Source organism: Pleurodeles waltl, chromosome 1_2, assembly GCF_031143425.1.
Source record: "Pleurodeles waltl isolate 20211129_DDA chromosome 1_2, aPleWal1.hap1.20221129, whole genome shotgun sequence".
Classification (NCBI taxonomy): Eukaryota; Metazoa; Chordata; class Amphibia; order Caudata; family Salamandridae; genus Pleurodeles; species Pleurodeles waltl.
In genome coordinates, this window is record NC_090437.1 from 18040300 (window position 1) to 18063958 (window position 23659).

General features: G+C 50.6%; 1 protein-coding gene across 1 annotated transcript in view; it reads right to left on the minus strand.

The window, feature by feature from the left end:
• Positions 1-23659, minus strand: part of LOC138296500 (poly [ADP-ribose] polymerase tankyrase-1) — a 734848-nt gene that overhangs the window by 277275 nt on the left and 433914 nt on the right. The window contains exon 16 of the mRNA XM_069235671.1: positions 19152-19340. Coding sequence (XP_069091772.1) covers positions 19152-19340 — 189 coding nt within the window. The remainder of the gene's footprint in view (positions 1-19151; positions 19341-23659) is intronic.

The following is a 23659-nucleotide window of genomic DNA, read 5'->3' on the forward strand; positions in this document are numbered from 1 at the left end:
TGGCCAATACCTGACTGGAAAAACTTACACAGTCACCAACGCTGACAATCAGAGAAAAGTACATCCCATGGCAATGGTTACTTTAGAATGGGGAGGGGTCAATGGCCTGAAACAGGTGGTGGTCTCCTCAAATATCCCAGTGGACTGTCTGCTTGGAAATGACCTGGAGTCCTCAGCATGGGCTGAGGTAGAACTAAAAACCCATGCAGCAATGCTGGGTATCCCTGAACTGGTGTGTGTGAAAACAAGAGCACAGTGCAAGGCACAGGGTGAAAAAGTAGAGCTGGAGTCTGGAAAAATGGCCCAGCCTACCAAGAGAACAGGAAAGTCAGTTGGGAAACCAACTGCAACACAGCAAAAGAAAGGGAACCTCTCTTCTCAGGAAGAAGTTCTGCCCTCTGAGGGAACTGAGCCTTTGGAGCTTGAACCTTACCAGGTTGAGCTCTTAGGCCCAGGGGGACCCTCAAGGGAGGAGCTGTGTAAGGGACAAGAAACCTGTCCCTCTCTTGAAGGCCTTAGGCAGCAAGCTGCTGAAGAGTCCAAAGGCAAGAAAAATGGAACGCATAGGGTCTATTGGGAAGATGGACTCCTGTACACTGAGGCCAGAGACCCCAAACCTGGTGCCACTAGGAGAGTGGTAGTGCCTCAGCTGTTCAGGAAGTTCATCCTAACATTGGCCCATGACATTCTCCTTGCTGGACATTTGGGACAAACCAAGACGTGGGAGAGGTTAGTCAACCACTTCTACTGGCCCAATATGTCCAACATGGTTAAGGAGTTTTGCCTCTCCTGCCCCACCTGTCAAGCCAGTGGTAAGACAGGTGGGCATCCAAAGGCCCCCCTCATTCCACTTCCAGTGGTGGGGGTTCCCTTTGAAAGAGTGGGTGTGGACATAGTTGGTCCACTAGAACCTCCCACAGCCTCAGGAAATATGTATATCCTGGTAGTAGTGGATCATGCTACCAGGTATCCTGAAGCTATTCCCCTTAGGTCGACTACTGCCCATGCAGTAGCCAAGGCCCTCATTGGTATCTTTACCAGAGTGGGTTTCCCTAAGGAGGTGGTGTCTGACAGAGGTACCAACTTCATGTCAGCATACCTAAAGCACATGTGGAATGAGTGTGGAGTGACTTATAAATTCACTACACCATACCATCCACAAACTAATGGCTTGGTTGAGAGATTCAACAAGACATTAAAAGGCATGATCATGGGGCTCCCAGAAAAGCTCAAAAGGAGATGGGATGTCCTCTTGCCATGTCTGCTTTTCGCTTACAGAGAGGTGCCACAGAAGGGAGTAGGATTCTCACCCTTTGAACTTCTGTTTGGTCATCCTGTAAGGGGACCACTTGCCCTTGTTAAAGAAGGCTGGGAGAGACCTCTCCATGAGCCTAAACAGGACATAGTGGACTATGTACTTGGCCTTCGCTCTAGAATGGCAGAGTACATGGAAATGGCAACCAAAAACCTTGAGGCCAGCCAACAGCTCCAGAAGTTTTGGTATGACCAAAAGGCTGCACTGGTTGAGTTCCAACCAGGGCAGAAAGTCTGGGTTCTGGAGCCTGTGGCTCCCAGGGCACTCCAGGACAAATGGAGTGGCCCTTACCCAGTACTAGAAAGGAAGAGTCAGGTCACCTACCTGGTGGACCTGGGCACAAGCAGGAGCCCCAAGAGGGTGATCCATGTGAACCGCCTTAAGCTCTTCCATGACAGGGCTGATGTGAATCTGTTGATGGTAACAGATGAGGATCAGGAGGCAGAGAGTGAACCTCTCCCTGATCTTCTGTCATCAGACCCAAAAGATGGCACAGTAGATGGAGTGATCTACTCAGACACCCTCTCTGGCCAACAGCAGGCTGATTGTAGGAGAGTCCTACAACAGTTTCCTGAACTCTTCTCCTTAACCCCTGGTCAGACACACCTGTGTACCCAGGATGTGGACACAGGAGACAGCATGCCTGTCAAAAACAAAATCTTTAGACAGTCTGACCATGTTAAAGAAAGCATCAAGGTGGAAGTCCACAAGATGCTGGAATTGGGAGTCATTGAACGCTCTGACAGCCCCTGGGCTAGCCCAGTGGTCTTAGTCCCCAAACCTCACACCAAAGATGGAAAGAAAGAGATGAGGTTTTGTGTGGACTACAGAGGGCTCAATTCTGTCACCAAGACAGATGCTCATCCAATTCCAAGAGCTGATGAGCTCATAGATAAATTAGGTGCTGCCAAATTCTTAAGTACCTTTGACTTGACAGCAGGGTACTGGCAAATAAAAATGGCACCTGGAGCAAAAGAGAAAACAGCATTCTCCACACCTGATGGGCATTATCAGTTTACTGTTATGCCCTTTGGTTTAAAGAATGCCCCTGCCACCTTCCAAAGGTTGGTGAATCAAGTCCTTGCTGGCTTGGAGTCCTTTAGCACAGCTTATCTTGATGATATTGCTGTCTTTAGCTCCACCTGGCAGGATCACCTGGTCCACCTGAAGAAGGTTTTGAAGGCTCTGCAATCTGCAGGCCTCTCTATCAAGGCATCCAAATGCCAGATAGGGCAGGGAACTGTGGTTTACTTGGGCCACCTTGTAGGTGGAGGCCAAGTTCAGCCACTCCAACCCAAGATCCAGACCATTCTGGACTGGGTAGCTCCAAAAACCCAGACTCAAGTCAGGGCATTCCTTGGCTTGACTGGGTATTACAGGAGGTTTGTGAAGGGATATGGATCCATTGTGACAGCCCTCACTGAACTCACCTCCAAGAAAATGCCCAAGAAAGTGAACTGGACTGTGGAATGCCAACAGGCCTTTGACACCCTGAAACAAGCAATGTGCTCAGCACCAGTTCTAAAAGCTCCAGATTATTCTAAGCAGTTCATTGTGCAGACTGATGCCTCTGAACATGGGATAGGGGCAGTTTTGTCCCAAACCAATGATGATGGCCTTGACCAGCCTGTTGCTTTCATTAGCAGGAGGTTACTCCCCAGGGAGCAGCGTTGGAGTGCCATTGAGAGGGAGGCCTTTGCTGTGGTTTGGTCCCTGAAAAAGCTGAGACCATACCTCTTTGGGACTCACTTCCTAGTTCAAACTGACCACAGACCTCTCAAATGGCTGATGCAAATGAAAGGTGAAAATCCTAAACTGTTGAGGTGGTCCATCTCCCTACAGGGAATGGACTTTATAGTGGAACACAGACCTGGGACTGCCCATGCCAATGCAGATGGCCTTTCCAGGTTCTTCCACTTAGAAAATGAAGACTCTCTTGGGAAAGGTTAGTCTCATCCTCTTTCGTTTGGGGGGGGGGGTTGTGTAAGGAAATGCCTCCTTGGCATGGTTGCCCCCTGACTTTTTGCCTTTGCTGATGCTATGTTTACAATTGAAAGTGTGCTGAGGCCTGCTAACCAGGCCCCAGCACCAGTGTTCTTTCCCTAACCTGTACTTTTGTATCCACAATTGGCAGACCCTGGCATCCAGATAAGTCCCTTGTAACTGGTACTTCTAGTACCAAGGGCCCTGATGCCAAGGAAGGTCTCTAGGGGCTGCAGCATGTCTTATGCCACCCTGGAGACCTCTCACTCAGCACAGACACACTGCTTGCCAGCTTGTGTGTGCTAGTGAGGACAAAACGAGTAAGTCGACATGGCACTCCCCTCAGGGTGCCATGCCAGCCTCTCACTGCCTATGCAGTATAGGTAAGACACCCCTCTAGCAGGCCCTACAGCCCTAAGGCAGGGTGCACTATACCATAGGTGAGGGTACCAGTGCATGAGCATGGTACCCCTACAGTGTCTAAACAAAACCTTAGACATTGTAAGTGCAGGGTAGCCATAAGAGTATATGGTCTGGGAGTCTGTCAAACACGAACTCCACAGCACCATAATGGCTACACTGAAAACTGGGAAGTTTGGTATCAAACTTCTCAGCACAATAAATGCACACTGATGCCAGTGTACATTTTATTGTAAAATACACCACAGAGGGCACCTTAGAGGTGCCCCCTGAAACTTAACCGACTATCTGTGTAGGCTGACTAGTTTTAGCAGCCTGCCACAAACCGAGACATGTTGCTGGCCCCATGGGGAGAGTGCCTTTGTCACTCTGAGGCCAGTAACAAAGCCTGCACTGGGTGGAGATGCTAACACCTCTCCCAGGCAGGAATTGTCACACCTGGCGGTGAGCCTCAAAGGCTCACCTCCTTTGTGCCAACCCAGCAGGACACTCCAGCTAGTGGAGTTGCCCGCCCCCTCCGGCCAGGCCCCACTTTTGGCGGCAAGGCCGGAGAAAATAATGAGAAAAACAAGGAGGAGTCACTGGCCAGTCAGGACAGCCCCTAAGGTGTCCTGAGCTGAGGTGACTCTGACTTTTAGAAATCCTCCATCTTGCAGATGGAGGATTCCCCCAATAGGGTTAGGATTGTGACCCCCTCCCCTTGGGAGGAGGCACAAAGAGGGTGTACCCACGCTCAGGGCTAGTAGCCATTGGCTACTAACCCCCCAGACCTAAACACGCCCTTAAATTTAGTATTTAAGGGCTACCCTGAACCCTAGAAAATTAGATTCCTGCAACTACAAGAAGAAGGACTGCCCAGCTGAAAACCCCTGCAGCGGAAGACCAGAAGACGACAACTGCCTTGGCTCCAGAAACTCACCGGCCTGTCTCCTGCCTTCCAAAGATCCTGCTCCAGCGACGCCTTCCGAAGGGACCAGCGACCTCGACATCCTCTGAGGACTGCCCCTACTTCGAAAAGACAAGAAACTCCAGAGGACAGCGGACCTGCTCCAAGAAAAGCTGCAACTTTGTTTCCAGCAGCTTTAAAGAACCCTGCAAGCTCCCCGCAAGAAGCGTGAGACTTGCAACACTGCACCCGGCGACCCCGACTCGGCTGGTGGCGATCCAACACCTCAGGAGGGACCCCAGGACTACTCTGATACTGTGAGTACCAAAACCTGTCCCCCCTGAGCCCCCACAGCGCCGCCTGCAGAGGGAATCCCGAGGCTTCCCCTGACCGCGACTCTTTGAACCTAAAGTCCCGACGCCTGGGAGAGACCCTGCACCCGCAGCCCCCAGGACCTGAAGGACCGGACTTTCACTGGAGAAGTGACCCCCAGGAGTCCCTCTCCCTTGCCCAAGTGGAGGTTTCCCCGAGGAATCCCCCCCTTGCCTGCCTGCAGCGCTGAAGAGATCCCGAGATCTCTCATAGACTAACATTGCGAACCCGACGCTTGTTTCTACACTGCACCCGGCCGCCCCCGCGCCGCTGAGGGTGAAATTTCTGTGTGGACTTGTGTCCCCCCCGGTGCCCTACAAAACCCCCCTGGTCTGCCCTCCGAAGACGCGGGTACTTACCTGCAAGCAGACCGGAACCGGGGCACCCCCTTCTCTCCATTCTAGCCTATGCGTTTTGGGCACCACTTTGAACTCTGCACCTGACCGGCCCTGAGCTGCTGGGGTGGTGACTTTGGGGTTGCTCTGAACCCCCAACGGTGGGCTACCTTGGACCAAGAACTAAGCCCTGTAAGTGTCTTACTTACCTGGTTAACCTAACAAATACTTACCTCCCCTAGGAACTGTGAAAATTGCACTAAGTGTCCACTTTTAAAACAGCTATTTGTGAATAACTTGAAAAGTATACATGCAATTTTGATGATTTGAAGTTCCTAAAGTACTTACCTGCAATACCTTTCGAATGAGATATTACATGTAGAATTTGAACCTGTGGTTCTTAAAATAAACTAAGAAAAGATATTTTTCTATATAAAAACCTATTGGCTGGATTTGCCTCTGAGTGTGTGTACCTCATTTATTGTCTATGTGTATGTACAACAAATGCTTAACACTACTCCTTGGATAAGCCTACTGCTCGACCACACTACCACAAAATAGAGCATTAGTATTATCTATTTTTACCACTATTTTACCTCTAAGGGGAACCCTTGGACTCTGTGCATGCTATAAGTGGAGAAGTGTGGCTCAATGGTTAGAGCGGCAGACCCTGAAGCAGAGATCTGGCTCAAGACCAGGGTTCAAGTCCCGCTTCGGCAGGTCTTGGGCTCAATTCCCCTTGACCAGATAATTCTCGCCTCGGTGCCTAATCTAATTCATGGGTCCCACTCTGCAACTCTGGGCAATAGCTTGCTTAATCTCCACAACGGCCCCAACAGCGCTTGGATGCCTGGCTTCACCCTGGGGGTGCTCAGGAGTGGGCTCCTCACAGGGAAAAGCCAGGAGGGGTTCCATAGCGGTATGAGTACAGCGCCTTGAGACCCTAACGGGTGAGTAGTGCGCTATACAAGTGCTAATTTACATTACATTACATTACATTACATTACATTACATTACATTTACATTCCTTACTTTGAAATAGCACATACAGAGCCAACTTCCTACAGCATGGCATTTGGGGCAGAAGCGGAATGGGGCCCCTTCCATGAGCCTTGAAGACGCACGCGGTCGGGCCGACCAGGCCCCGCCGGGGAATGGAAGCCCGAAGGGCTACCGGAGCGCTTCTTTTTTTCGGTGTCGATGTGCTATTACTAACCCGATACCGAGCGCAAACAATACCGTCGAATTTTCCGATAGTTAACTAACTTTTCCGAACCGAAACACGGAGCGATGAGGAACACGTCCGAACCCGATGGCGGAAAAAACCAATCTTCGATGGAGTCGACGCCCATGCGCAATGGAGCCGAAAGGGGAGGAGTCCCTCGATCTCGTGACTCAAAAAGACTTCTTCGAAGAAAAACAACTTGTAACACTCCGAGCCCAACACTAGATGGCAGGATAATGCACAGCATGTGTATCTGCAGCTACACATGCCATCGAACATATAAATACGCATCCTACAAGTCTAACGCTACCATCCAGTCTCCTTGCTCTAGGGCAGACAAGATGTATCAAAAAGAGATATAGTGTGCACAGAGACCAGGGGTTACCCAAGAGGCTTGACAGAGGCAATAATAGATAATACTAATGCTCTATTTGTGGTAGTGTGGTCGAGCAGTTAGGCTTATCAGAGGGTAGTGTTACGCATTTGTTGTACACACACAAGCAACAAATGGAAACACACTCAATGACTTAACTCCAGACCAATAGGTTTTTATATAGAAAAATATTATTTTGTTAATTTATTTCTAGAACCACAAGATTCATTTAACAGGTAAGTACATTAAATGAAAGGTACTTTGCATAGTAATAGTTATGCCTTTGAATAGAATCAATATTGTACACCGTTTTCTTTAAAATGGCAAAAAGCTATTTTAAAAGTAGACAGTGCAATTTTCAACAGTTCCTGGGGGAGATAAGTAAAGTACAGTTTCAGAGGTAAGTACCACACTCAAGGGTTCAGTCTCCGGGGTATAGGTAGCCCACTGTTGGGGGTTCAAGGTAATCCCAAGCACCCAGCAACACAGGGCCGGTCAGGTGCGGAGGTCAAACAGGAGCCAAAAGAATGTGGGCGCCTATGGAGACAGGAGGTATTCCGGTTCCAATCTGCTTGCAGTTAGGTACCCGCGGTGTTAGAGGGCAGCCCAGGGGGGGTTTGGAGGAGTACTGGAGGGGCCCCAAGTAGGCACAAAAACCACACCCTCAGCGGCACGGGGACGGCAGGGGCAGTGTGCAACAGGGCGTCAGGTTCTCAATAGAACTCTATGGATGGACTCAGGGGTCACTTACGTGCTGCAGGCAGGGCACAGGGGGGCCTCTCGGTCAAGCCACTGACTGGGCTAGGGTGAAGGCTGCCTGCTGGTCGTTGCTGCACAGGTGGTCGGTTTCTCACGGTCATGGGAGCTGCGGGTCCAGTGTTTCTCCAGACGTTGGATATCTTCATCCCTGGCAGTCGGGGTCAGGGGGTGGTCCTCGGGATTCCCTCTGCAGACGTCGCCCTGGGGGTGCAGAGATGTCAGCCCAGGGTGGACACGTCATCTGAGTCACCTGGGGGTCCTCTCTGGATAGTTGGTTTCTCTGGACATGGGCCAGGGGCGTCGGGTGCAGAGTAGTTGGACTCACACTTCTAGAGGGAGGTGAGAGTCCCTTTAAAGATGGTTTCTTTGCCTTCTTTTTGGACAGGTCTGCTGTCCACTGGAGTTTCTTGGTCCTCAGTGATGCAGGCAGTCCCCTGGAGGCTTTTCAGGGGTCGTTGGTCCTACAGAACGCATTGCTTCTTTTCTTGCAGCTTTTCGAAGCAGGGGACGGCCCAGTAGGGCTGGGGCAGAGTCAGTTGTTGTCTCTTTCTCTTCTCTGCGGGGTTTTCAGCTCAGCAGTCATTCTTTCGTAAGGTCCTCAGGAATCTGAAGAGCTGGATCGGGGTTGCTCCTAAATACTAAATTTAGGGGTGTGTTAGGGTCAGTGGCAGTAGCCAATGGCTACTGTCCCTGAGGGTGGCTACACCCTCCTTGTGCCCACTGGGGAGGGGGGCACATCCCTATCCCTATTGGTCATAATCCTCCAAAGAAAGATGGAGAATTTCTCGGGGGGGGGGTCACTTCAGCTCCAGACACTTAGAGATGGTCCTGGGTGAAGAAGGGGGTGGGGGGGCTCCTCATTTTTCTCTTTATCCCTCTGGACTTCGTCCGGGGGTGGCGGGCATCTCCACTAGCTGCAGTGCCCTGGGGCACTGTAACTTTGAGGCTCACTGCCAGGTGTTACAGTTCCTGCAGGGGGGAGGTGTGAAGCACCTGCACCCAGGAAAGGCTTTGTTACTGACCACAGAGTGCACCACCACATGTGGTCACAGACTCATCCAGAAGTGGCAGGCTGGCACAGAACGGTCAGACTTGCACTAGCAGTTGGGCTAACATACAGGGGGGGGGGCATGTCTAAGATGCCCTCTGTGTACATTTTTCAATAAATCCAATACTGGTATCAGTGTGGGTTTATTGTGCTGAGAAGTGTGATACCAAACTTACCAGTATTCAGTGTAGCCATTACGGTGCTGTGGAGTTCGTAATGACAGACTCCCAGACCATATACTCAGTATAGCTACTCTGCACTTCCAATATCTAAGAATTGACTTAGACACTGTAGGGGCATACTGCTCATACAGCTGTGCTGTCACCTGTGGTATAGTGCACCCTGCCTTAGGGCTGTAAGGCCTGCTAGAGGGGTGACTTGCTTATGCCACAGGCCATGGTTTGTAGGCATGGCACTCTGAGGGGAATGCCGTGTTGACTGTCTTTTCTCCCCACTAGCACACACAAGCTGCAAAGCAGTGTGCATGTACTGAGTGAGGAGTCCCTAAGGATGCCATAATACATGCTGCAGCCCTTAGGGACCTTCCCTGGCCACAGGGCCCTTGGTACCAGGGGTACCTTTTAAGAGGGACCTAACCGTGTGCCAGGGATGTGCCAATTGTGGGAATAAAGGTACAGTTTTAGGGAAAGGACACTGGTGCTGGGGCCTGGCTAGCAGGGTCCCAGCACACTTCCAATCAAAGCTGGTATCAACACTATGCAAAAAGTGGGGGGTGACCATGCCAACAGTGGCATTTTCCTACACAAGCCCTGAGTGAGAGTGAGCATTTTGAATTTCTCCTTTTTGAGGAAGAGATTGATGTCCCACAAATCCAGAATGGGGCAAAGACCATTGTTCTTTTTGGGAATCAGAAAGTAGTGTGAATAACAATCCCTGCCTATTTCTGACATCAGGACCCTTTCTATAGCTACCTTGGCAAAGAGCCATAACCTCTTCACGGAGCAAATTTAAGTGATCCTCCATCAACTGTTCTTTTGATGGAGGCATAGAGGGTGGGGAAATTCTGGAAGGGGATGGAATAGCCCTTCTGTATGATCTGCAAGACCCATTTGTCCGATGTTATGGACCGCCAGTGAGAGAGATGAAGCCTCCCTTCAACTGGACATGTGTGGTATTGCAGAATCACACTAGGAGGACTTGGGTGCTGTGGAGGAGGAGGGCTGGGTGGTTGCCGACCTCTAGCCAGACCCTCTGGGTATAATGGTACCACGACCTTATCTTCGCACCGGATGCTGAGATAATGGAGGACTGTTGGAAATGGCCCATTTTGCAGGGTTATCCCCAAACTTTTTGCCTTCTTCCTCCTATTTTTTCAGGTCTGTTTTTGCTGGTTTATTGCTAATCAGTGCTAAAGTGCAAGTGCTCCCTAAAGAAATTGTACTGTTGATTGGTTTATCCATGGTTGGCATATTTGATTTACTGGTAAGTCCCTAGTAAAGTGCACGAGAGGTGCCCAGGGCCTGTAAATCAAATGTTACTATTGGGCCTGCAGCACTGGTTGTGCCACTCACATTAGTAGCCCTGTAACCATGGGTCAGACCTGACACTGCAATGTCTGTGTGTGCAGTTTTAAACTGCCACTTCAACTTGACAAGTGTACTCACTTCCCAAGCCTAAACTCTCCCTTTTACTATATGTCAGGCACCCCTAAGGTAGGCCCTAGGTAGCCCCTGGGGAAGGGTATGTTTAAGGTAGGACATGTACTAGTGTGTTTTACATGTCCTAACAGTGAAATACTGCCAAATTCGGTTTTCACTGTGCAAAGCCTATCTCTCTCATAGGTTAACATGGGGGCTGCCTTTAAATATCCTTAAAGCGCAGATTCCCTTTGAGAATAGATAACATGTGGAGTTTAGGGTCTCTGAACTCACAATTTAAAAATACATATTTTAGTGAAGTTGGTTTTTAAATTGTTTGTTTGAAAATACCACTTTTAGAAAGTAGGCATTTTCTTGCTTATACCATTCTGTGACTCTGCCTATTTGTGGATCGTCTGTCTGGGTCAGTTTGACAGCTGGGCTGTTTTGCACCTCTCTAGACAGTGACACAAAAGGGGGCGGGTGTAGCCTTCATATCCTGATGAGCCATCTGAGCTAGAGAGGAGGGAGGAGTGGTTGTTCACACCTGAAAGGACTGTGCCTGCCCTCACACAATGCCATCTCCGACCCCCTGGTGAGTGTCTGGGGCATGGCCTGGACAAGGAAGGATCTTGCAAACACTTGAGACTTTGCTTTGAAGTTTGCCAACTTCAAAGGCAGAACTGGGTATAAGACGACGACCCAAAACCCCAGACTTTTAGAATCTTTCTGGAACCAAGAGGAACCTCTGTCAATGCGACGAGATAAAGAACTGAAGGAGGAGTACTGTCCCTTTGCTGTGTTGCTTTGCTGGACTGGCCTGCAGTTGCTGGTTCTGCCTGAAAAGAGTGCAAAGCTGTGTCCCCTGCTTGAGAAAAATTTCCAAAGGCTTGGAGGAGAGCTTGCCTCCGGTTGGAAGTCTCAGGGACACCAAAAACTTCAGTTTCCTCAACCTGTAGCACTGGGAACTGTGTGTTTTGTGCTGTTCAAGAAGACAAACCACAGAGTCGCGCCAACAACGCCGCTGGCCTGCACTGTGACCTGCCAACGCCAAACGTCGTTGCGCTGCCCCACAACTCTGGTCTCCCCGACACAGTCATCAGACGACTTCACCAAGCCGCTGCTTGCACTGCGACCTGTGGGCCCCGTACTCCGGCATCGCCTGCTCACACCGCACACCCTGGGCATCCCAGACGACACCGCTCCTGCTGACACCGGCGCCGCTGCCCGCACCGTGACCTGTGGACACTGCTCGTGAGGTACACGAGGCACCGCCCCCGTCCCACACCGCAGCCCCGGTTCATTGACTAGCACCATCAACTCCTGTGTCGTCACCAGGCATCCTGCCTGCACCGTGGCCTGTGGACACCGCTTGTGAGGGTCACGAAGCACCGTCCCGTCCCGCCTAGCTGGCTTGGGCCTACCGACAACAGTGCTTCAGCAACGACGACAACGCTACCGCACGTTGCACCGCCCTGCTTAACACCACAGCCCTGGTCTCACGGATGCCGCTGGATGCTGTCACAGAGCCGCTGCCTGCACTGTGACCTGTGGGCAAAGCACATTGCATCGTCACGCTTCGTACTGCAGACCCGACGTCATCCACACCTGCGCACCCGACTTCATCAGCATGGAGTTCGATCCGCAACGCGTGTGACTTCAAGGGCCCGAGGACTCCTGCACCGACCCCGGAACAGACACCGCGACGTCACTGACGCCGCTCTCCAGAGCTCACCGCGAGGATCACGACGCCCTGCAAATCCAAGTCAGTGTTTGCGGGTCTTCCCGACACTGTAGCTGGCCCACAACGCTGCAGCCGGTTTAACCTGTTGGTTTTGTTGATCACGACACTGTGTTAGCCCCAGGTGGAGCTATCGACTTCAAGGAACTGTATTTTTTAGTAAATCTTGCAGATTTCATATTTTTATTACTGTATGTTGGATTTTTATCGTATTTGATCTTGTTTTATATAAATAAATATTGGCTATTTTTCTAAAACTGGTGTGGTGTCCGTTTGTAGTGTCTTCACTTATTACTGTGTGTTATGTGCAAATGATTTACACATTGCTTCTGAGATAAGACTGACTGCTCGTGCCAAGCTACCAAGGGGGTGAGAGCAGGGGTTATCTGAGTGGGTATCTCCCTTATCCTGACTCGAGTGAGGGTCCCGACTTGGACAGGGTGCAAACAGACTGCCAACCAGAGACCTCATTTCCAACAAGGACAGTGGCTAATTTGAGGGTGGCGTGGTACCACATCCCTTCCGAAGCCTCTGAAGGGGCAAAAAGCAGACTGCTGACGAGCTGGCGCACAGAGGCCGAAGGATCTGGTTATAGCCCGAAAGTCCTTGAACCGGTCAAGCGCGGAGTCTGCCTTTTCTCCAGAAAGGTGTGCGCCATCGAAGGGCATGTCTATGAGGTTTGTCTGGACATCCCTCGATAATCCAGAAGTACGAAGCCAGGCATAGCATTGAAGGGCCACTGTTGAGGAAATCACCCTGCCAGGCAAGTCAGTCATGTCCAAACCACACCGAATCACAAAAGTGGCTGCGTCTCTCCCATCTTTGACGGCTTGAGTGAGTGTCCTGCATGCCCTCTGGAACCTGGGGCCGCACCTGTGCCACTGTATCCCATAAAGTATGGGAAAAACGGACCAATACGCATGACTTGTTTACAGACCTCAACAGCAGGCTGGGGGAAGAAAACATCTTCTTACCAAGCTGATCCAGCCTCTTGGATTCCCTATTCAGGAGAGTGGAAGGGAAGGCACCCTGAGAGGTGGAGGCCTGGACCACCAAGCTCTCCGGGGTGGGGTGTTGGGTGAGTAAACTAGGGTCAGTAGGAGCTGGTCGATGGCGGGGCCGAATTCGGCCCTGGCATCGGCTCTGCGGAACAGTGTGTGGAACGTCGACGTTCCAGAGTCACCTCGTCAGCCAACAGGCGTGGCAAAGTCGAAGTACTCTTGGACTTCTTCTTGTGCCTCTTCCGAGGACCTCGAGTACGAAGAAGAGGACGTTGGGCTCCTGGAGCAGTCCCGCGACCTCCTCGACAGACGTCGACTGCCAGGCCACCATGAGCTTCAGAGACTGCTCTCTCAAAGCTTTCTGGGCCATGGCCTGGCAGTTGGAACACAACTTCAAGCCGTGGTCTCTGTTGAGGCATAAGAAACATACCTGGTGGGGGTCAGTCACCGACAAGGCAAATCACATGCACCACACAGCTCGAACCCAGTCTTCCTCGATGACATCTCGCCCGGATGAAAAAATATTTGACAAAAAAGTCGAAAAAGGCCTGCCAAAAAAGGCAGAAAGTAGCTCGATCCAGGACCTGCGCTTAACTGGCACAAAAGGAAAAGAAATGATGTATGTGCGCTGGGATGGTGCCTTTATAGCTCCCATGACTGACACTACGCGGAGCCGAACAACAAACACTGATCCAAATGGTGACACCTGATGGCATGCGCAGGGTATTGCTAGGCAAAACATTCTTGATTAGCAGCGGACGCCTAGGAATTCAAAGGTAAGGAATCTGCAGCTACAAGTCTATCAGATTATTATCAGCAATCCCCCCTCTCTGGAGTTAAGTACACACAAAATATACATTGGTAAATACTAGGAACTAGCATAAAAACATTAGAAATTAGAATAGCAAGGGCCCTATAGGGAGGCCAAACCATATATTAAAATAGAGGAATGAGAAAATGGGTACCCCACCAGGGGATATGTAGTAGTTATCCAAGGACTGGAAGAGAATGGCACCCCAAGAGGTGAGTATCTAGAAGACCCCCAGCGACCAGAAGAGCAGATATAAGTTACCTGGTTGACCCATAGGCTAACATGGGGACTTGGAATTGGAATTATGCAAGAACAGAATCAGACCAGTGGAACCAAACAGTGGATTCCAGATGAATAGGACCGGTTTAGAATAAAAAAAGGACAGAGTCCAGTCCACGCAGGAGTGTCCAGGTGAGGCAGGAGGCAATGCCCGCCCTTCTGGGTGATGATCTGGGACAGAAGGATGGGTGAAGACCAGCTGCAGAGTACAGGAGCTGTAGAGGAGTCCCTGAAGTCGTAGAGGAGCCGTACTCGACGGTCACTGGAATGCAAATGGGTCAGTGGTTAAGAGGACCACCAACAATCAAAGACAAGCTGGAGCTGCAAAAGATTTACAGGACTGGAGAGGACCAGCACGGTCCTGGGGACTCGACCCTTGGAAGAGAGTCTGGGCTGACCCTAGGATGACAGGAGATCCAGCAGAAGCAGTCTGAGCCCTAATGGGCAACCCACTGGCAGCAGGCACAGTAAGTCGCAGTGATGCCAAGGCAACTCAGCTGAAGAGAAGTCCCACATTGCTGGAGCAGCAAATAGGAGACTGCCTTTGCAGAAGTAGAATGTTCGGGGCCAGGGCTACTTGGAGTCTGAAGATCCCTCAGAGGAGGAGTCAACAAGCCTTGGTTGCTGCAACAGTTGCAGTGCACAGGGATTCAGTCTTGGAGGAAGAGGCAAAGGCTCACCGTCTCTTAAGTTGGATAGAAGGCAAAGAGAACCCAGAGGACCCCTCAGAACCACCACCTGTGTTGGAGCATCTCAGCAGATCCAGAGGACAGCAGATCTCAGCAGCTGCACTTCGCTGTATTAGGTGCCTGCAGATGCAGGGGAGTGAGACGACTCCACTCCAAGAGACATTCCTTTCTGCTTTTTTGGTGCAGGTGAAGTCTTGCCAACCCCACAGGATGCACCACCATGGAAATGTTGCAAAGAGCTTACAGGAGCCTTGGAAACAAAGTTGCAGGGTGAGGTCCTCTCAGTGTTCCAATCTTGTTCGGTTCCTGTGGGGTCAAAGCAGCGGTTTCGCTGGCCAGGAGCAGAAGAGGTAGTTGTAGAGGAGACCTGGTGGGGTCTTGAATGTCCAATCTGGTGATCCACCCACAAGGGAGTCCCTAAATAGCCCCAAAAGGGGCTTGGTCACTTTGCAAGGTGACCACCTAGAGGGGGTCACTGACATCACCTGCCTGACACTCAAGTGCTCCCAGCGGCCTCTGCCCAGTTTGGTTTGAAGATAGAAGATTCAAGTGGCCACCTGGAGGAGCTCTGGGCACCACCCCTGGGGTGGTGATGGACAGGGGAGGGATCACTCACCGTTCCTTTGTGTAGTTTCATGCCAGAGCAGGGACTGGGGTCCCTCGACTGGTGCAAACGGTATTAAGTGGGGGCTGTTTCTGGGGGGCGGACATCTCCACTAGCTGGAGTGCCCTGGGGCATTGTAACACAAAGCCTGAGCCTTTGAGGCTCACTGCTAGGTGTTACAGCGCCTGTAGGGGGGAGGTGTGAAGCACCTCCACCCAGTGCAGGCTTTGTTTCTGGCCCCAGAGAGCACAAAGGCTCTCACCCCGGGAGGTCAGAAACTCGTTCCTCAGTGGCAGGCTGGCACAGACCAGTCAGTCCAGCACTGAAGGATTGGGTAAAATACAGGGGGCATCTCTAAGACGCCCCTGTGTGCATTTTGTAATAAATACAGCACTGGCATCAGTGTGGGTTTATTATACTGAGAAGTTTAATACCAAACTTCCCAGTATTCAGTGTAGCCATTATGGAGCTGTGGAGTTCGTTTTGACAAACTCCCAAACCATATACTTAATATGGCCACACTGTACTTACAATGTCTAAGCATGGACTTCGACATTGCATGGGCATATGGCTCATGCAGCTATGCACTCACCTGTGGTATAGTGCACCCTGCCTTAGGGCTTTAAGGCCTGCTAGAGGGGTGACTTACCTATGCCACGGGCAGTATTTTGTGTGCATGTCATCCTGAGGGGGATGCCATGTCGACTTTGCCTTTTTCTCCCCACCACAACACACAATATGCAATGGCAGTGTGCATGTGCTAGGTGAGGGGTCCCTTACGGTGGCACAACACATGCTGCAGCCCTTAGGAACCTTCCCCTGGTCACAGGGCCCTTGGTACCACTGGTACGTTTTACAAGAGACTTATCTGGGTGCCAGGGGTGTGCCAATTGTGGAAACAATAGTACATTTTTAGTGAAAGAACACTGGTTAGCAGGGTCCCAGCATACTTCTCAGTCAAGACAGCATCAATATCAGTCAAAAAGCGGGGTGGTAACTGCAACAAGGAACCATTTTCCTACAGCCTCCAATAGGGGTCACTTACAGTGACCTGGTGTGACTAACCAGCAGTGAAAGGGTACATGCACCTTTTCCCGCATGCTGCAGCCCATTGGGGACCCCTGGTATATCAATACCCTTGGTACCTAAGTACCATATACTAGGGACTTACAGGGGTACACCAGTATGACAATTGTGGAGTGTAAAGTGTACCAAGGGAACCAGATTTAGAGGAGAAAGCACAATCACTGTTTTCTGGTTAGCACGATCCCAGTAAAAACAGTCTAAGCGCACCGACAACAGGCAAAAAGTGGGGGTAACCAGGCCAAAAAGAATGGCTTTCCTATTATTGGTTATTTTGTGTATCTATTGTATGTAGATATGTCCAAAGGGAGATATACCAATGCTAGTCTAGAAGTAGTGCTGTAAAAAAGTATCCTTTATTTTTGCAACACTTGTGTGGTTCTTTCTTGTGAGTTAGTGTCGGGCTTCTGTGGTATTGCATGTGCTTACATTCCTCCTAGATAAGCTTCAGCTGCTTGCCTCAGCTACCCCTAGAGGGATTTTGCTATCTGGACACCTATTCACTATCAACACGGGTTGCCTGGGCTCCGTGTAGGGTGCCACTCGATACATGTACACCATAAACTGAGCCCGCCTCCCACATCACTATCAGGCAGAGTAGTCTGGATTGCACCTGGATTAGCTTTGCTGGTCGACGCCTGTACCAACATACCGTCTGGGGTTGAGCAAGAAAAACAGGATTCGCCTGGTAAATGGTGACACGCAACATACCTGTTAACAGGCAGATCTGAACAAGGCTTAGACCAAGTGCCCAAAACAGTGCCTGTAAAGCCTCATTAAATGGCAACAATAGTTTTGTGGGAGTCTGAACAGGTTGCAATACTTCAGTCAGTACATTAGCCTTAAATTCATTGGCTGGTTATTTTAAGTTCAGACTAACGCATAGAGTCCAGAGCACTGCAACTTTTCATACTAGGTTTTCTCATCATATTGAGGAAAACAGTTGTCCCGGTCATCATAATTATCAGTGTCTAAGTCTGTGCCGAAAAGATTGTTTAAGGTTTGGGCCCTATCATGCGTTAAGGGCAAGGTATCAAAGTCTGAAGGGTTGCTGAATGGCTCCAAGCTGGTAGGTGCCAGGGGCGACTTCTGTCTAGGTGGATTCAGCTGAGAGTCTGATAGCACCATGAGATGTACATACTCATCTGGCACCTATACGAGAAGAACTACATAAGGGGATAGTGCCAGAAATGAAGCCTGCATGGAGCTGGTGCAGAATCAGATGTGAGGCCAAGCAGCACACCTGTTGCCGAATGCCGACCTGCAGGATCAAGTGCACTTTAAGGGCCCCTGTGGATCCTTGAGGCCCAAAGGCGCAACAGAAGGAGCTGGTAAAGAGCCAAATATATATACAGCATGGCCACCCTGAAGGCATCTACTTGCTCCAACGTCGACAGCAGACCTGGAAATTCAAGATGAATAGGGGCCAAACTCTGAATCAGCTCTTATGTTGATCAGATGTGAGACTATAAGGCATGTTAACACCCTCGCACCCTCCCGGGAGTTCGAAAGTGGTTGGAAGGGACCGATTTCCGCTTCAACTTCTTGTGCTTTCTCTTTGACTCACTCAAAGTCTTTGATAGTGATGACGATCTTCTGCAGCAATTAATTTTTACTTTCACCTTCGACCGAATGAGGTGTGGAGCCTTGTGTTTGATCTCACAAACCCATATGGCCTTGGGTTTAATATGGCCAAGGGCCCTGTAGTCGGGACCCCAACCCCTGGAAACACAAACACGGTCTGTCTCAGACATCCGTAGGTGACAGTCCCAACACATGTTAAGCATTGTTATTTTAAGGGGTGACATTTCCCCTTGCACACTAGTAGAATTTCTCCAAATCTATTCAAAAGGAGAATCTCTGGATCTGAGTCTGAAGGTGTGGCAAGAAAAGAACTGACGTGGTTCTTAAATACAAGCTCTGTTTGTCACTTTTGTAGAGGAACTATGTTGGCGCAGAATCACATAATACCATTATGCAGAATTTTTGCAGTAGTATTGCTTTGAATTTAACAGATCCAGTCTGGGCACCAGGGAAATGTTCACAAGGTGAGGAACCTGCGGTTAAAAGTATCCATCAGAAAAAGGGAACACCAGTACCACTAAAAACTTACATGCAAATTTGTAGGTTTTAACAGTCCAGAAATTATTTTATGTGTAAGAGTATTTGAAAAAAGCAACATACTGCAAAAGCCTCAAATTATCAGAAAGAATGGGAAGTGGACCTTAAGTTAGAGAAGAGTTAAGGCATTCAGTGCAAGAACCAGTGCAAGTTACAGTGGCAAGGATAAGCCAGGAACAAGAGGTAAGACTGGAACAAACAAGATGAAGGAGCAAAAAAGAGGTCCATGATACAGCAACATTGCAACACTGCAAACTTTGAGGACAGGGTAGTGGGATAAGGTGAGGAATACTCATCAACAACCAGATTCTTATCACTCAGAGGACAGGAAAGTTGCGTTACTTTGTCCTTCCCTTAAAATAACAAAAGGGACAATAAAAAATGAAGGGGGAAAATCTACTTCAAGTTTTAATTTTACAGTTTAATCTTGGGAGGTGACATACGTTAACTTCTCAAAAATTTCCTGCACACAGTTGTTTTCTATTTTCTCTTTGTCAATAGTACTTACTGTGGCAAGATCTAAGGGAGTTTGGCCTTCTTGGTTCTTCATAGTTGGATCTGCTCCATGCGCTAAGAGAAGCGCACACAATTGTGTCCTTCCTTTCTGCGCAGCTTCATGTAATGGAGTGAATGCCCATTTATCTGTAGCATTTACACACGTGTTGTATTTTATCAACAAAGCTGCTATGTCGACATGCTGAAAAAATAACGAATACATTACTTAAATAGAATACATAATTTTCCAACAATGCTAAAAAACTTCCTATGTTTAGCAGCTTGAAATTTTACATAATTACTGTATTAGAGATATTCTGAGCACTCAGATGAACATGCCTTTATTCACACTAATTGGTAGACAAACATCAGTCAAAAAAAATAAAAAATAAAAAAATGTAAATATAAATACGTCTTGGCCAGCTTTAATAACGAATCTCCGATCAAGGCTGTTAGCCCTTATGACTATTCCACCAGGTGAAGAGTGTAATACTAAAAGTTTTATAGCAAATAAACTGACACTATGATTTGGAGTGCAGTCACACTCACCATGTGCATTATTTGACGGTAACACTTTTCATGGCTTTATGAATTTTAAATGCCAGTACAGAAGATGGATCATAAAAGGAGATGCACAATCAATCAATCAATGCATTTGTAAAGCGCGCTGCATACCCGCGAGGGTCTCAAGGTGCTGGGTCGGACAGGGGGAGGGGAGGGGAGGGGGGTTGTGCTACTGGTCGAAGAGCCAGGTCTTGAGGAGTCTTCTGAAGGCCAGCAGGTCCTGGGTCTGTCGTAGGATGGTGGGGAGAGTGTTCCAGGTCTTGGCGGCGAGGTAGGAGAAGGATCTGCCGGCGGTGGTTTTTCAGATGCGGGGGACTGTGGCGAGGTTGGCTGAGCGGAGGCTTCGGGTGGGGGTGTGGAAGCTGAGTCGGTTGTTGAGGTAGGTGGGTCCGGTGTTGTGCAGTGCTTTGTGTGCGTGGATCAAGAGCTTGAAGGTGATCCTTTTGTTAACGGGGAGCCAGTGCAAGCCTCTCAGGTGGAGTGTGATGTGGCTGCGGCGGGGGACATCGAGGATGAGTCGGGCCGAGGCGTTCTGGATGCGTTGGAGTCGTCTCAGGAGCTTTTTAGTAGTTCCTGAGTAGAGGGCGTTCCCGTAGTCGATTCTGTTGGTGATGAGGGCCTGGGTAACGGTTTTTCTCGTGTCGAGGGGGATCCATTTGAAGATCCTGCGGAGCATACGGAGGGTGTTGAAGCAGGACGCGGAGACGGCGTAGACTTGCCTGGTCATGGAGAGAGTGGAGTCGAGGATGACCCCCAGGTTGCGTGCGTGGTCCGTGGGTTCCGGGGCTGTCTAGTGACGTGGGCCACCAAGAGTCGTCCCAGGCTGATGGGGTGGGTCCGAGAATGAGGACCTCCGTCTTGTCTGAGTTCAGCTTCAGTCTGCTGTCCTTCATCCAGTCGGCTACGGCCTTCATTCCTCGGTGGAGGTTAGCTTTGGCGGTGTGGGGATCTTCAGTGAGGGATATGATCAGCTGGGTGTCGTCAGCGTAGGAGATGATGTTGAGGTTGTGTTGTCGTGCGACGTGGGCAAGGGGGGCCATGTAGATATTGAACAGTGTCGGGCTGAGGGAGGATCCCTGTGGGACGCCGCAGATGATCTCAGTGGTTTTGGAGCAGAAGGGTGGGAGGCGGACGCTCTGGGTTCTGCCGGAGAGGAAGGATGTGGTCCAGGCCAGGGCCTTCTCTTGGATACCGGCGTCATGGAGGCGTGCTGATAGGGTGCGGTGGCAGACAGTGTCAAGGCTGCTGATAGGTCCAGGAGGATGAGGGGGGCTGTTTCTCCTTTGTCCATCAGGGTCCGGATGTCGTCAGTGGCGGCGATGAGGGCGGTCTCGGTGCTGTGGTTACTGCAAAAAACGGACAATCTTCTCGGTCACTTTTGCCGGGAGCAGGGAGATAGGCCGGAAGTTCTTGAGGTCCTTGGGGTCCGCCTTGGGCTTCTTCAGAAGGGCGTTGATCTCGGCGTGCTTCCAGCTTTCTGGGAAGGTTGCTGTCTCGAAGGAACAGTTGATTGTTTTCCGGAGGTGGGGCGTGATGGCTGCGCTGGCTTTGTTGAAGACGTGGTGAGGGCAGGGGTCCGATGAGGATCCGGAGTGGATGGAGTTCATGGTTTTGATGGTGTCTTCGTTGCTGACGCTGGACCAGACGGTCAGGCGACTGGTAGTCGCAGGGGTGGTGGACTCAGTGGTGGGTGCGGGGGGGTCGGGGTTGAAGCTGTAGTGGATGTCTGTGATCTTGCGGTGGAAGAAAGTGGCCAGGGAGTCACACAGGTCTTGAGATGGCAGGATGTCGTCGGTGATGGAGCTGGGGTTGGAGAGTTCTTTCACGATGCTGAAGAGCTTTTTGGTGTTGTGTGTGTTGTTGTCTAGGCGGTCCTTGAAGGCGGTCTTCTTGGCGGTCCTGATGAGTTGGTGATGTCTGCGGGTGGCGCTCTTGAGGGCTGTGTGGTTGTCTGGTGTTCGGTCGTGGAGCCATTTCTTCTCCAGCTTCTGACAGGTGTGCTTGGAGATCCAGAGGTCCTCGGTGAACCAGGCGGCTTTTCTTGTTGGTGTGGTTGGTTGTAGAGGTCTTGAGAGGGGCGAGGGTGTTGGCGCAGTCGTTGATCCACTGTGTGAGGTTGGTCGCGGTGGTGTCTGGGTCGGTGGGGTCGGTGGGTGGTCTCAGGGCGAGGGCGGTAGTCAGTTGGTCCTCGGTGACCTTGCCCCAGCAGCGGCGTGGTAGCTGTTGGGTGCGGTGGTGTGTGGTGGGTTTTCTGAAGGTGAAGTGGACACATCTGTGGTCGGTCCAGTGTGGTTCGGTGGTGTGGTTGAAGGAGACGTGGGGGCTTGCGGAGAAGATGGGGTCGAGCGTGTGTCGTTACGAGCTGTTTGAGTCAGAGGTTGGCGAGGTTGTCGATCAGGGCGGTGGAGTTGGCATCGTTGTTGTTCTCGAGGTGGAAGTTCAGGTCCCCGAGGAGGATGTAGTCCGTGGAAGCGAGGGCGTGGGTGCTGATGAGGTCGGCGATGGTGTCACTGAACTGTGGGCGGGGTCCGGGAGGTCTGTAATGAGAGTTCCTCTGAGGGTGGTGTTGGGGTCGGTGTGGATCTGGAAGTGCATGTGCTCGGCGGTGGTGAGGGTGTCATCGGTGTTCGTTAAGATTTTGAAGGAGTCTTTGCGGATGATGGCGATTCCTCCTCCCACTCCGTTGGTGCGGTCTCTGCGGGAGATCTTGTAGCCCTGTGGGATGGCTATGGCAATGACTGGTGCTGAGGTGGCGTTCAGCCAGGTCTCCGTCAGGAAGGCGACGTCGGTGGAGTCTAGGAGGTACCAAAGTTCGATGGCGTGCTTGCGAGCGGAGCGGGTGTTGAGGAGGATGCAGCGGAGGTAGTTGGGTTCTCTGGCTGGTGGTGTGGAGGGTTGGATGCTGGTGAATCTGCAGTTCCGGCAGGTGAAAGGCCCCTGGGTGCGTTTCGGGGTGGCCCGGTAGCAGGGGTGGTCTCGTCTGGTGTTGAGTGCGGGGAGGGTGCTTGCGTCGCAGTGCAGTCTGGCATTGCGGGGGTGCGGGTTCCAGGGGTTCTGGTGCTGGGTGCGGTCCAGGCACGGACAGGTGCAAACGGGCTTGCCTTAGGCGCCCCCGGTTCGCGACCTCCATATGAGGGCGGAGGGAGGAGCAGCTGGGAGGTGGGAGCGGGCGGCCAATGGGAGTGAAGGGGGCAGGGCAGCAGGGGCTCAGCGGCGGGGGAAAAACGGCGGGAAAAGATGGCGGGAGAGGGACAACAGAGCACAGGGGTACAGAAAGCAAAACACAGGGGCACAGAATGAAAAAACGAAGTGGCACAGAAGCCAAGCGCAGGGGTACAGAAAAAAGGGAGTGAGTAGTCAGGCGGCAAAAGCTGCAACGGAGGTTCAACCCACAGGGTGCTGCGTGGCAGATGGGGGGAGCGACCTGCCTGGTGACAGGGTCAAACTAGGAGCAAACTAGTAGAATGAGAATGTAGGAAGGGTGTAGGAAGGCGGCTCTGTATATACTATTTCAAAGTAAGAAATAGTGTGCACAGAGTCCAAGGGTTCCCCTTAGAGGTAAGATAGTGACTAAGTAGATAATTCAAATGCTCTATTTTGTGGTAGTGTGGTCGAGCAGTAGGCTTATCAGAGGGTAGTGTTAAGCATTTGTTGTACACACACAGGCAATAAATGAGGAACACACACTCAAAGACATACTCCAGGCCAATAGGTTTTTAGATTGAAAAATATATTTTCTTAGTTTATTTTAAGAACCACAGGTTCGTGATTTACAGTAAACACTTTAAATGTAAGGTACTTCACTTAGACACTTTAGGAACTTTGAATAAAAGCAATCTCACATACAGTCTTTGTAAAAATGGCAATAAGCTATTTTCAAAGTGGATACAGTGCAAAAATCAACAGTTCCTGGGGGAGGTAACTAAAGGTTAGATTAGGAGATAAGTAAAAACACTT